The 12844-nt window shown below is 37.0% G+C and overlaps 1 protein-coding gene and 1 long non-coding RNA gene across 3 annotated transcripts; both read left to right on the forward strand.

Moving 5' to 3' along the window:
- Positions 1-2680: 2680 nt before the first annotated feature.
- On the forward strand, positions 2681-10176 carry usf2 (upstream transcription factor 2, c-fos interacting). 2 transcript variants are annotated; one of them, XM_084130366.1, is made up of 11 exons: positions 2681-3169; positions 4586-4629; positions 4747-4865; positions 5269-5388; positions 5507-5669; positions 5939-6026; positions 6318-6362; positions 6889-6947; positions 7412-7506; positions 7587-7715; positions 9052-10176. In XM_084130366.1, the coding sequence occupies exons 1-11, from the start codon at positions 3132-3134 to the stop codon at positions 9136-9138; spliced, it is 987 nt and encodes a 328-aa protein (XP_083986492.1). In that variant the 5' UTR covers positions 2681-3131; the 3' UTR covers positions 9139-10176. The 2 variants fall into 2 exon arrangements, with proteins under 2 accessions (XP_083986492.1, XP_083986493.1); XM_084130367.1 differs by lacking the exon at positions 6318-6362 and having other exon boundaries at positions 2727-3169.
- Positions 10177-11214: 1038 nt separating this feature from the next.
- On the forward strand, positions 11215-12287 carry LOC311093185. The gene is made up of 2 exons (XR_014608378.1): positions 11215-11259; positions 11734-12287. It is a non-coding gene; the product is annotated as an uncharacterized lncRNA (long non-coding RNA).
- Positions 12288-12844: the final 557 nt, after the last annotated feature.

The raw sequence follows: 12844 nt of genomic DNA on the forward strand, positions 1-12844 counted from the left end.
GAAGATAGTTTGCAGTTTCATCAGCAGAAGTCAGCTTCAAGACTCACACAGGAGTTTGTAGGCCGCCCCGCTTACAGTTACAAAGATCACAGCAGTTATACCCTTCACCAAGGTCTATACGTCCTTGCTTCAGGTTGAATAATTCTGGGATAAGAAATAGATAAACGTAGTGATTTTCCACACATGGACTGATAGGCAGTAGCACATCTCCATAGTCTGTACGGCTGCCACCAGGACCCTGACTTATGTAAGAGTAGTCCTCTAAGGTTACAAGACTGTGTGTCTAGGTGCCAACATATCAAAGAAAACAAGTCAATCTCCAATAATGCCACTTGTTCCTTAACCTGTAACCAAGATTACTAACACACACACACACACACACACACACACACACACACACACACACACACACACACACAGCTTCTTCAAGGTTGGATTTGGTCGGGCTCTAACTATCAACAGGAGACTCTTCCCAAAACATCCAGATAACATGTTCTTTCTCTCAGTGGGAGGACACTTTAATCTAACACAGTAAAGTAAAGACTTTAACACTAGAACTACCGGAATTCTATAACTACTATAATGGCCATAGCAGTCATTCTGACCGCTCATACATTATTTGCATAATTTCAGTAAGCTATATCAAATCTAAGAATAAATTGATCTGTAATGTTAGGAATAATAAACATCAGAACAATACATTTTAATTCTAATGTATGTGAAAATGTATTAGTTAATCGACAACCACAGAACAGCTATTGTAATTACAGATACAAAGTCGAAAGTGATCAATTTTATATTATTTTCTTTGTAAAATGAAAACAAATGTATTCATCCTTGGATATTAGAATACAATAACTTACAAAAACATCGCCAATATGCATTTCAATGCATAGGTAAAACCTTTATGGGCACGTATGAAACGTATATGCCCCAAACTGGCCAAAACATTCATTCTGACCGTCACGGGAAAAGAATATGAAAATATAATAAACTGCGAGAAAACGAACTGATTTAGTAACCAATATTAGTACCGGTAACCAATAAGCGAGCAAGCGAGCATTTTAGTGAGCAAAAATATCATGCTGTAAAATTACAATGAAAATGATATGCATACGCTCAGAATGACTGTTATGGCCATTCAAGGAAGAAATACTCAAAACTCTTTTGTGTCTTGTAATTTTAATAAAATAACAATGATAGAATAAAATATAGACACATTTCAAAGTCAGGGTCCTATAATTACATGGGTTTTATTTCAACAAAGTTATTACATTGCAAAATTTGAAAACAGTCAAAATGACTGCCTTGGTAGTTTGTTAAGAAATGGTCACTCAACTCTAGGTTCCAATGACCGCTGTGACCATTGCTGTCAGGGTACCCCAGCAAAACAGATGTGACACATGTTGAAGACCTTTCTCAAACAAAACAAGTCCATATTTCATTTCTGGAAGCCGGGCTAAATAAGCAAGCACTGTTGCTGTATTCCTAGCATGGGCTAGACCCACAGTCACCTCTCAGATATCAAATGCAGACATTAGAGTACATGAAAATAACATTTGAGTAATCACACTGGTAACTTCTATAACAAATTAAAATCTTATAAGCCTATAGAGAAGTCATTCATCTTGTGTGATATTTAGAAGGAAAAATATTGATTAATACCTTGATAATATAACCACTGGTGGTGGTTGAGGGGAGATCCTCTGATATGATTGTAAAGCGCTTTGGGTGTACAGTAGTACATATGAAAGCACTATATAAATGCCTCATTCTATTCTATTATAATCACTCATTACATAGAATCAGCAGTGGATTGCAGAATCAACCTCTTCAATAGGCTATATATATATATGGCAATATGGCAACTATGACAATGCTCAAAAAAGACGTTTGTGTTGATTTCAGCAGCTCAATTTGCCATGCAGCACAGCCTCGTGGTTAGAACAGGGGAAGTTCAGGAAAATATAGTAGGCTAAGTGGGGAAACAAAGCTCTTACGCAACACAATCTCATATGTTTAATAATGCTAACGTGTTACACATGTATATCGAATACATATTTCTTATCATCAGTGTAGAGCATTTTTCTTGTCCAGTTTATTAATGTCAGAGATTAATAAATGTCTATTTCCTATCCACTGCTTTTGCATTCGTGTCATGTGGTTTGACCAAAAACCCGGATTGGATCGCAGGGGTCACCTGAGAAAAATCCCCACTCGTCATATTTGCGATTCCTTGTGCTGATGTGAGAATGACCAAAGGAAAAACGTATATTTAGTACTTTTTATACGTTGTGAATTTACACACGGACAGGCTTTAAATCGTGGCGAAGACACAATGTAAGTTTTTAAGTTCACTCAATTATTAAATGCGATGTAAAAGCATTAATGTCATTGTGTCAAATGAAACAAGCGAGGTTGTAATAGCAATAGGCTAACAGTTAGTTATATATCATTTGAACTTTCCAGTTGCAACGTTGAAAGTATATCACTGCAATTTAATCTACGTGTTCCTTATGTTTCTGCCCCGTAGGCTACCTGCGAAATACAGCCAGTTTCAGAATACGTACACAACCATAAGCGTTTTGTCACATGTCAACCAAAAATATTGTATTCTTTTATTTCAACCTAACCCACACTTGTTTATAATAAACACTCCACTCCATATCTTATTAGCGGCAGCGTTAAAATGTGGCCGCTATTAAAACGCTCGCGGAAGGATACTAGAACGATCGATAGCGAAACAATACAGCGCGCGGTTCCGAAATAAGGAGACAATGAGATTTTAAAGTATTATTTAAAAGCCTAAGAACAAACCAACAAACACGCCTAACGTTGACTTAGAAGCAAATCGTCTGTAAAGAAACCATAAGCGACTCAACAGGTCGAGAGCTCGTCTCGATAGAAGGGCGGGAGGAGTAACAAAGCCGCGCAGTGAGCGCAACAGCGACCGGTACACCTTCCGTCTTCCTCCACAGCGGTCTCCATTTTAACTCCTCGCCCAGCCTGCACCTCACGTGTCCTGGACTGTCTTTCTCACATGACCCGTGTGTTTGTCCCCGTGATCAGCGCTTCCATCTCCCGTATTTCAAGTGTCGCTGAATATCGCATTTTAAAATCCGCTCGCCTTCATGGATATGCTCGATCAGAGCTTGGACACCTCGACGAGGTGAGAGCGCGTCCTTTATGCACGGGCACTCTCAAGGCCCCAGTCAACCATTTTCTGCTCTGTTTTCATAGCTAGGCAGTTAGAAATAATCTTTTAACTTTATTTTTTTACTTTTATTAAGTTTTATGCTTGCCATCAATATAGTGGATTAAACGTAAGCTATGAATAGCAGGAAGAAAAACAACAGATCGCAGGCCTTTTAACATTGATCGTCGACGTATTTATATCACTATTAGCACGGTTGCTAATTTGGTGATTTTTGTCTATTTTTGGTTATTAAAAATGCACGACCCCAAGCCGGATTTTATTTCATTTTAACAAGATACTTCAATATTTATATTTTCTGAAATAAAATGTATACATTTTAAAGGATTTAGGTGGAAATGTCGCGTTTAGTGCTGTCGGAACAAAAGCTCTTCAGCAGTTTAATGCATTAAATTCCCTTCAACCTGCAACCAACCCCCAGTCTTTTCATCCAGACGCTTTATGTGCATTCAGAAGCTTTTTTTTTTTCTTTTTAGTTCCGTGGTGTTTATTTGGCTACATTTGTTATCTGAAGAAAACGTTGCTGTTGGTAATTTTTATTTCACTTTAAAAACTGAACAGTTGGTTAATGATGCTAATGAAGGGGGGCGTTCACTGTTTCCTCGCCAAGTTGACAGGTCTGACTAGACTCTAGAATAGATTGAGGTTAGATGTATAGCTAAAACATCTTGTTCCGTTCATTTTGAGTTTTTAATTGATTTTCAAATTGTTCAAATGCCTTCTAATTTTTTGCATAAAGACTGGAGAACGTACTAGTGATGACCGATTCTTTAACGAATCGTTCTTTAAATCGGATCTTTGCATTGAACCGGTTCGCAAAACCGCGATTCTTTTGGAAATGTGTTTGAGCGGGTGAACAACAAAAAGAGGGAATTTAATAGCAGTAGGCTACATGTAATTGAGACATGAAAATTAATTTTAGTGTTATGTATTGTGAATTCAAGTTATATTTAGTGGCTGCTTAGACTAGTCTTACAAGTTAGTCATCTAATTATTTTCTTCACTGTTCATAACAAGTCAGTTACATAAAAACGTAGATTGGTCTAATTTGATACAGAAAAATTAAGAGCGATTAAGTTACCTTTAACTAACTGTTAGTTGGTCATACTAGTTCTTAAGACACAGTCTTAACAAAAAGACTGAGTCACATACAATTACAAAAAACACTATTGTTGTAAACAATATTATTGTTTTTGAATCTGTGTTTTTAGAACAAACTACTTGAATGAATCATTTGGCAGAATTGGGTCTGACTTTCCATCGCTGGAATGTGCCAAAATTCTATATGATTTTTATCTGCATCTCTAGAGTTTCCTTAGAAATGTGAGTGGTTTCTTAAGATGACCCGAAACGTTTGCTCTCTCTTTGCAGCCACGAGAAACAGGAAACTGAGGAGGTTGTTCAGCTGCAAGAGGGTAAGTAAAACATGCATCTCTAAAGGATGTATGCATTAAATGAAAGTTTAAAAGAAAAAGATGATGTATATATCGATATATCGCAGTTCATTTAGACATTTCTTGTGTATTTCTCAGGAGAGGGGGTGGGGGCGGAGGAGCAGGCAGCGGTTACCATAGCGAGTGTCCAACAAGCAGCAGCGTTTGGAGACCACAATGTTCAGTACCAGTTTCGCACAGAGAACTCTGGTGGACAGGTCAGTGCGACCTTTGACCTTTCCGGGGTTCAAACTGGGGTCATTCTGTAATAAAACATGACCTGGAGAACTTTCTCCCAGGAATGGGAGAAATTGATCCAATATAGTATCAATTAATATTTTGAATTGGCTTTTATTGGATAATGGATTGGATCAAGGCAAATAGCTATAGTGTGTAACTAGTGTGTAAGTATGTAAAGCCCACTGTTCATTATGCAATCAATTTCTAATGGATAGGATGAATTCACACACACCTTGCCTTTTTTGATGTTGAACATCCTGTTTAAATCGTAGATTAACTTAAATATGGCAATTCATGTTGACTTTAATACATTTTCTTTATTGCTTAACTTCTTCCATCTAAATCTTCAGTCAAAGTGATTTGTGTTATTTTCTGATACAGGTGACATATCGCGTGGTCCAGGTAACAGAGGACCATTTGGAGGCAGCAGGAGATGGAGAAGCGGCAGTCAGTGTTGTGTCTACGGCCGCCTTTGCTGGCGCGCAGCAAGCAGTAGCACAGGTGTGGATCAGACTGGAAGGAAATATGGAGAAAAAGAAGCAATGTATACAAAAAGTAATATGAATGCAGTGTCAAATTTGCCTGCACACGTCTTATATTTCTATATCTGTCTCTATAGGCTGTCATCCAGAACCCTTTTAGTAATGGAGGCAGTCCAGCAGGGGAAACGGTGGGGGGAGAGACACGCTTCGCCTACTTCCCAGCAGCAACAGTCAGTGACGGTACAGCTACAGCCGTCTCAGTGCAGGCCACGTCTGATCCAACCCTCACACAGGCTGGAGGTCAGTTTCACATGCCAAAGTCCAAAAAATGGTGTTAGTAGGCAATGTTGGTTCTAGTATGTCAGCAGCCCCAGTGTTTCTAGCATCTGGCATTGCATTGCATTTAGTACACTGTAAGATTGTGTAATATAATGTATAATTACATAGCAATTAATGTGTAATAGCTGCTAAAATCAGTAGTATTTTGTCTGCTTTCTTGCTCATACAATGTTAAGTTCATTCATAATATGTTTCTCAAACATTATTTTAACCTTTTTTGTTTACTCTAGGTCAGTTTTACGTGATGATGAGTCCGCCAGATGTTTTACAGACTGGAACACCCCGGACTATCGCCCCTCGTACGCACACTTACTCTACGTAAGTATCGATCATGGGTCAACATCCTTTCCTTTTACCCAGTCTGCACGGCCCAGTCCATCCTTTGAACCCAATGCTTTTTACGTAACTTAATTTGATCCCTTCATGTCCCTCAAAATTATTTCAGTTTGCAGAACAACTGTGAACAATGAGTGTGGAATTTGATTTAAATATGACAAAACTGTCCAATGCAATGATTTCAAATACAAATATGCAAAGTATTGTCCAATCAGTTTGAGTGCAGTCAGAAAAACAACCACAAAATTTGTCCCACTTGCCTGCCATCCCCAGAGACCTTGGTGAACATGAGACTCTTCAACACAGCAGATCAGACTGGTGAGGAAGACCTTTTACATCCCCACCCCCTTTCAAGCACCAGCCTGTCCTTCTCCTCCAGATTCCACTGCACTAGCCCATTAATCACTCCTGGGCAGCTGGCTTTTAATTCAATGATGGTGTTTGAGTTTTCTTCATGTTCGGAAGACATCCGATTGTAAATTGAATTAATTCTTGCCTCTCAATAAAACGAAATGAGGAAAAATCAAAGGGTTACATGTTTCTTTCAGGCTTGTTACCTTTTTGTCCAGATTTAAGCAAATCTTTGGTAAAAAAAAAAAAATTTAATTGACCTGACTGAAATTTGTGCTTCAACTGTTGTGATATCAGTAAACAGGCTGGAGAAATGTTTGTTTTCAAATAGGCTTCAGCTGTGTTGTGTTGTGCAGATTCATTTGGTGGTTTTGGTAGTTTAATAGTGTAATAGAGCAAGCTAACACAAGTCTTCTCTTTTTCTCGTCTCTCTCTCTCTCTCTCTCTCTCTCTCTCTCTCTCTCTCTTTCTCTCTTTCTCTGTGCTTGAGCAGGAAGATTGATGGCCCCCGGGCACCTCGTGATGAGAGGAGGAGAGCACAGCACAATGAAGGTGAACTAATGCATGTCTTTTAAGAGCTCAGAATATATTCAGTTTACTTTCTAACTATTCTCCACACCACGGCAGTACAATATAAAATCAACATGAAACGTCATTTGCAGCATATTTCACTTCTGTAACCTTAACGTGTCCAATTAAAGTAGCTAGAAGACAACAGCAACAAAAAAAATGTAGGATAGGAATTTTATCCATCTGGAATTGGATTGTAATGTGGATGTTACCAGTATTAATACAGGTGAAAAGGAAGTGGTTTCAGTGGTGGAAGTTATTACACTTTAATAAAACCTTATGAAGACAGACTTTTTTTTTTCTTTGGAATAACATGCATCGATTATTCATTCACAGTAAACAACATGTATTAGCAAAAAAAATTAAGTTTAATTTCATATTGACTTCTACTTTTATGCAACGCACTGAGTAACTCTGTTGCTAAATGTTTTTGGTTTTTTCTGCAGTGGAAAGGAGAAGAAGAGACAAAATCAACAACTGGATTGTCACACTGTCTAAAATCATCCCAGACTGCAATATGGACAATACGAAAACAGGAGCAGTAAGTACCAGATCTTTTCTTCTTGGACCGATATAACCTCTTTTCACCTGCCAATGTTAATGAACACCTTTCGCCTGTAGAGTAAAGGAGGCATCCTGTCTAAAGCATGCGATTACATTAGAGAACTCCGACAGACTAACCAGAGGCTACAGGAGAGCTACAAGGAGGTGGAGAGAATACAAGTGGACAACGAGCTACTAAGACAACAGGTATATTTGTTGGTAACGTTGAATATGTAAGATATCATTTTTTTTATTGCAAAGTGTGTAAGCATGACAATATAAGTGCTAGTTGACTGAAAATTAACATGCATTTAGTTTGTCACTCCTTTTGCTTTAATGAGAGCAGCACTCAAACTCCATGAACTGTGTAAAAACCTAATGATCTCAGTGTTTTTTTGTTTGTTTGTTTTTTTCAAATTGCATTTTATTTTTAATACTCAAAAAGGTTGTCTTCATAAATCTTTAACAATTTAATAATTAATCAAAATGTTAACAATAGGGCCCTATGAAATATTTTTCTTGTGCTTTTTTCTGGATTCTGTGTTTTATGATTTAATCTAAAAAAATTGGATTCATAAAATGAATGCATAACTTTAATTAAATAAATTAAAATGTTATCAAATTGACAAATTATTCATTTTAACTTTGAACAAATTTTTTTTTTGGCAAGCAAAGTGCTGCACAATGCAGGTTTACAGTTTAAATCAAAGGTGCTGAATGTAATGTGTTTTTTTTTTTTTTTACTGTCCTAAAGCATAAAAATACTGAGATTTAGGAAACATGCCAAGTTCAAAAACTCGTTTCTCCAAAAAACAATACTACAGCTAGCTATTTTACTTTGAAATGTGCATTTCATGTCAGAATGTTTGTTTTTGTTTTGGTCCATGTGGTCCCGCCCACTGCCAATTTACCCAATAGTATTTCGACACCCAGAGTCGCCGACACTTGTTGTCGGAAAAAAGCAGCCATGGAAGCCAGCAAACGAACTGGGTCAGAGATCAGTTTCTACTCAACCTAAAAAGCCTCAGCAATAAAAACATTGCAAACTTCTACATTAGCTGATCAACTTGCAGTGTAAGGCTCATCACTTTCCATTGTCAGTTGCACTCCTTCTGGTAACCAGTGAGCGTCGAGCCTGAGGAGGAGGAACAGGGGAAACAACTCTCTCCAATATTTAGAATTTGGACTGCAGTACCCATTTCAACAGCAAGCTGTCAATATTACATACAGAAATTGTGTAATATTCTGTGACATTCCATGTTATACAGAAAATGTCATTTTTTGTGACTGGATTCTGCGATTCCATCCACATTTTCCGCATTGTAGAATTCATAAGGCCCTAGATCATGTTGAATCTTGTCCTTCAATGGATGCAAGTAATGCAAATATAAATAAATGCTGAATCTTGAGATATTAAAAGTTCATTTTCAGTGTGCTCTTTTGACTTCTGACAGATTATGGAAGGTTTAGAAGATCTGTGGTGTTCTGCTGACCAAGTCTGATTGGGCAAATAGTAACATGTTGATTGTCTATTGTCCTGCAGATTGAAGACCTGAAGAATGACAACGCACTGCTCAGAGCTCAACTACAACAGCATGGCCTGGAAATCAGTGAAACTACATCACAGTGACAAAAAAAAAACATTATCATGAATAAACAGTCTCAAGTGGAGAAATAACCCCTCAATGACACACTTGCTCCCGCCTCATCACAGACTTAAGATGTTCTGCAACTCAAGTAGTGTATGAATGCTTGTTTGATACACAGACAACACTCCCTTCTGAACAGAGACTCTCTGACCGTTGTGAAAATAAGATCTGCTGTAAAAGCACACTTTTTTTTTCCGTCACTCCCGCGAGAACTCAACAACCTGGACTGATCCATATGGAATAACCTTCTTCTTCCAGAAGTATCCCGCTTGCCACAGGTCTTTGTCTTTAGTTTGACTCTTGGAATTGTGAACCAGTAATATGCCTGCTCATGCCTAATGGTCATCTTTTGTTCTGTTTGAAACATTTTGTGTATTTTATTTTTTTTAATGTCACCACTGTCTCTGACACGACAGAAGGTCTTTTTTCAAGGGTTTGTCTATATCGTATTTATTAGCTTTCAAGAAATTGCGCAGCAGCAGGTACACACAACCTTTGCATTTGATTTTGTTTTTCTGTCCTGCAGTCTTTCCATATATCAGACTTTCTGAAACCCACTCATCAGGCTGATCGGAGACTTGACTTACGTGGCACATCGAGACTAATTTACAGTATGAATATGCTTAGAATGCAAATGAAAGTGTATGTTTTCATTTGAAATAGAGACGTATGATACCTAAAACTGCATTACCTACGAATTTCAGTTTTCAGAGTCCATCATATTTAATGCACTGTGATTTTAGTGAAGGATGAACGAGTAGCTCAGGGTTTTGAGGTGCTGGAAAATAGCCGAGGCTCTGGAACTCCCCGCTAACCTTGTAACCCTGCACTTTTTTGCCTGTTGGCTTTAACATACTAGATTCTAAACATGTACTGTATATATCATATGTTTCAACCAGTTGTTCTGAAGTCATTACTTAATTCAAAGAAATGTTCTTTATAAGTCCTATATTTCCCAGGCTCATTTATCTAGAGCAAATAAAATGGAAGATGCACATTGGAAGCGGATAGAAATGCTACTATTTGTAGTGTTGGCTCATTTTTGTTGTAGCTAAATCTTCCATCTTACGAAGATGAGCTATAAAGATGAAGAAAAACCACTTAATTAGAAGAGTGTGAGCATAAATATCAGACAGCAATGGGAGTTATTGTTAATGAGCTATGCATAAGGAAACCAAACCTAGTTTAAAAGCGAACCGATTTATTTTCTTATACTTCTTGATCTTCTTTTAGTTGTTTTATCTCCTTGTTTTTAAGGCTAATTCAGGCCTGTTTTTCCCTTTCTAGTCAGACGGGTTTATTGCAAGGCTTGAATGATATAATGCTGGATTATAAAAATACTTATGACTGTATTAGCGCCCAATTATCTCGCCTTGGGGGGAAAAAGCATCAGATTTTAAACGGATCCGCAAAAAAACATTATATAATCTGTGATCATAGCAAACCATGTGTTGAACCAGTGAAACCAATATATGTTTGAAATATTCCACATAGCAATACAGAGAGCGCGCAGATAACCCTTAAACACTCTGTCCTCTTCACAGTATTAAGCTGAACTTGAATGACTGTTGATTTACAGAGTCCAGAATCATAGTCTAATGCACTGCTGCTTTTAAAATCAAAGTATAGTAAGAGAATATTTTTATTCATGTACGTCTGGTTGAATTGATGAACACTTAGCATGGCATTCTTACCACTGGTTTGATATCTATAAGCTATACAACACAGTTGCTTTGTTTATACCTAATGACTGTTGATGTTTATGTATGTACTTATATAAAAAAGAGAAAACCAGAATTACAATATGTAGGTTTTTTTCTTTCTTTGAAATAAACAAAAGTGCTGAAATAAATTGGATTTTTTATCTTCCACGTCACCACTTAAATACAAGCGCATGACGACATGCATGCATGTAGAGTCACTGTGAAAACTTTATTGTGTTTCACTGGTTCTCACTGCTAGCTCATACGATCTTCTAGAGGAACTCTATATATGGTCTGTTCACGTTGTATTATGAAATGAAAAGCAGCACAGGCAGGAAACACCTCTGTAAAGGTGTGGCCATAAATGTTTGTGCCTGAGTATACAAAGGAAAAGACTGGGTGAGTGCGTAACAGAATTGTTAAGTCGGAAGATTTTTAAAGATAAAGCTAAAACTAATTTTATTGCACTGTGGAGGATGCATTGTTAATATTTATATCAGGCATTGGCCTCCTTATACTGAGTTTGGTGTATATTTATAGGATGAATACTACAAGTGGCACTCTTAATGTTATGCTTCATCTAGCATTATGTTAATATTTTCATTTGTAAAAAAAATTTTCATTACTAAAATTCAGCATTAAATGCACCCTTCTTGCATGGGAATATTTTTCTGTATCTATGTGTAAAATACTTTACAGAATAATGTAAATGACAAATCCATTTTTTCTGTGGTATACATCTATAATATGAATCTTTATGTCATATTAATATAAAACACGTGCTATGTTTTATATGAAGTATCTAGTAATCATGAACCTTTGACAGGTCTATCAAAATACAGATCTCACTTTTCTTGTTTATTTTCTCTATAGACAGACTTGACAACAAATGTCACTGTCGACCCACGATTAGCTGCAATGACCACGTCCCAAAAACACAGACGTTTCTGTGCTGAGCCAATGGGGGATAAACTTGTATATGAGCTTCCTGGAATTGGGCCTGTGCTGGGCGGACGACTGCAGAACAGGGGTGTAATAAGAGCACGAGACGTCCTGGGGCGATTCCTGGTCTTGAACAAGGATGAGTGGAAATTTAAGAATTGGCTTAGAGACTCATGTGGGGCAAATGCAAAGCAGCAGAGGGAGTGTTACAACTGTATGAGGGAATGGACAAGTAATAATTTGTAAAGAAGAAAACATTAACAGATTTGTCAAATAGAGTAATAATAACATATACCCGAATTAGTTTCCGTTCACATTTATAGTGTCATTGTATGAGTATACCATCAATTTATAATGTATATAATTTGTTTACTAGGGACTTATGTTCAGTGATATGGAAATAAACTATGTGTTTGTCACTTTTTGTAATGTCTCATCCACACCTTCATCCATCCCAGTAATAAAATGTCTTTGAATTATCTTAATTTAGTGGCTAAATTAATTTGACCACCATTCCAGTGACAGCTATTTTTGATTTAGTTATTGCTATAGTTGATACCTGACAGATCCCCATAGAAGACAATGGTAACAATCTGAAATGTGTTACTTGTAACAATAGAATAGATACTAGTCACTATCAAAATAAATACTATATCTAATGAATAAGTAATATCTATTTAATAGGTAGGCTTATACTTGATATAATTTTGAAGATGCAGCACTGTGCCGATCAGGACATTAATATTAATATCTAATTACTGAGTACCTTAAGAACTATGATCTAATGGATAAGTACTATATCTTTTAAAAAGGTATAGTAGGCCTATACAAAGAATAAGCATTAATGAATAAGTCAGATGGAACAGTCAGATATACAAGGATATCAAGGATAAAAATTACTAGTAGCATGAAAATAGAAACGTCTTAAGGGTTAAATGTTAAAACGGCTTGCCATAGTTTGTGAAGTTTCGTTTCTCGAGAAATGGAAACTTAAGCCTCACATTGGAATTCTAAAGCAAATGCCGTTTTCATATGTCCTATA

The sequence above is a fragment of the Abramis brama genome, assembly GCF_963993115.1.
Source record: "Abramis brama genome assembly, chromosome: 12".
In the NCBI taxonomy this organism is placed as follows: Eukaryota; Metazoa; Chordata; class Actinopteri; order Cypriniformes; family Leuciscidae; genus Abramis; species Abramis brama.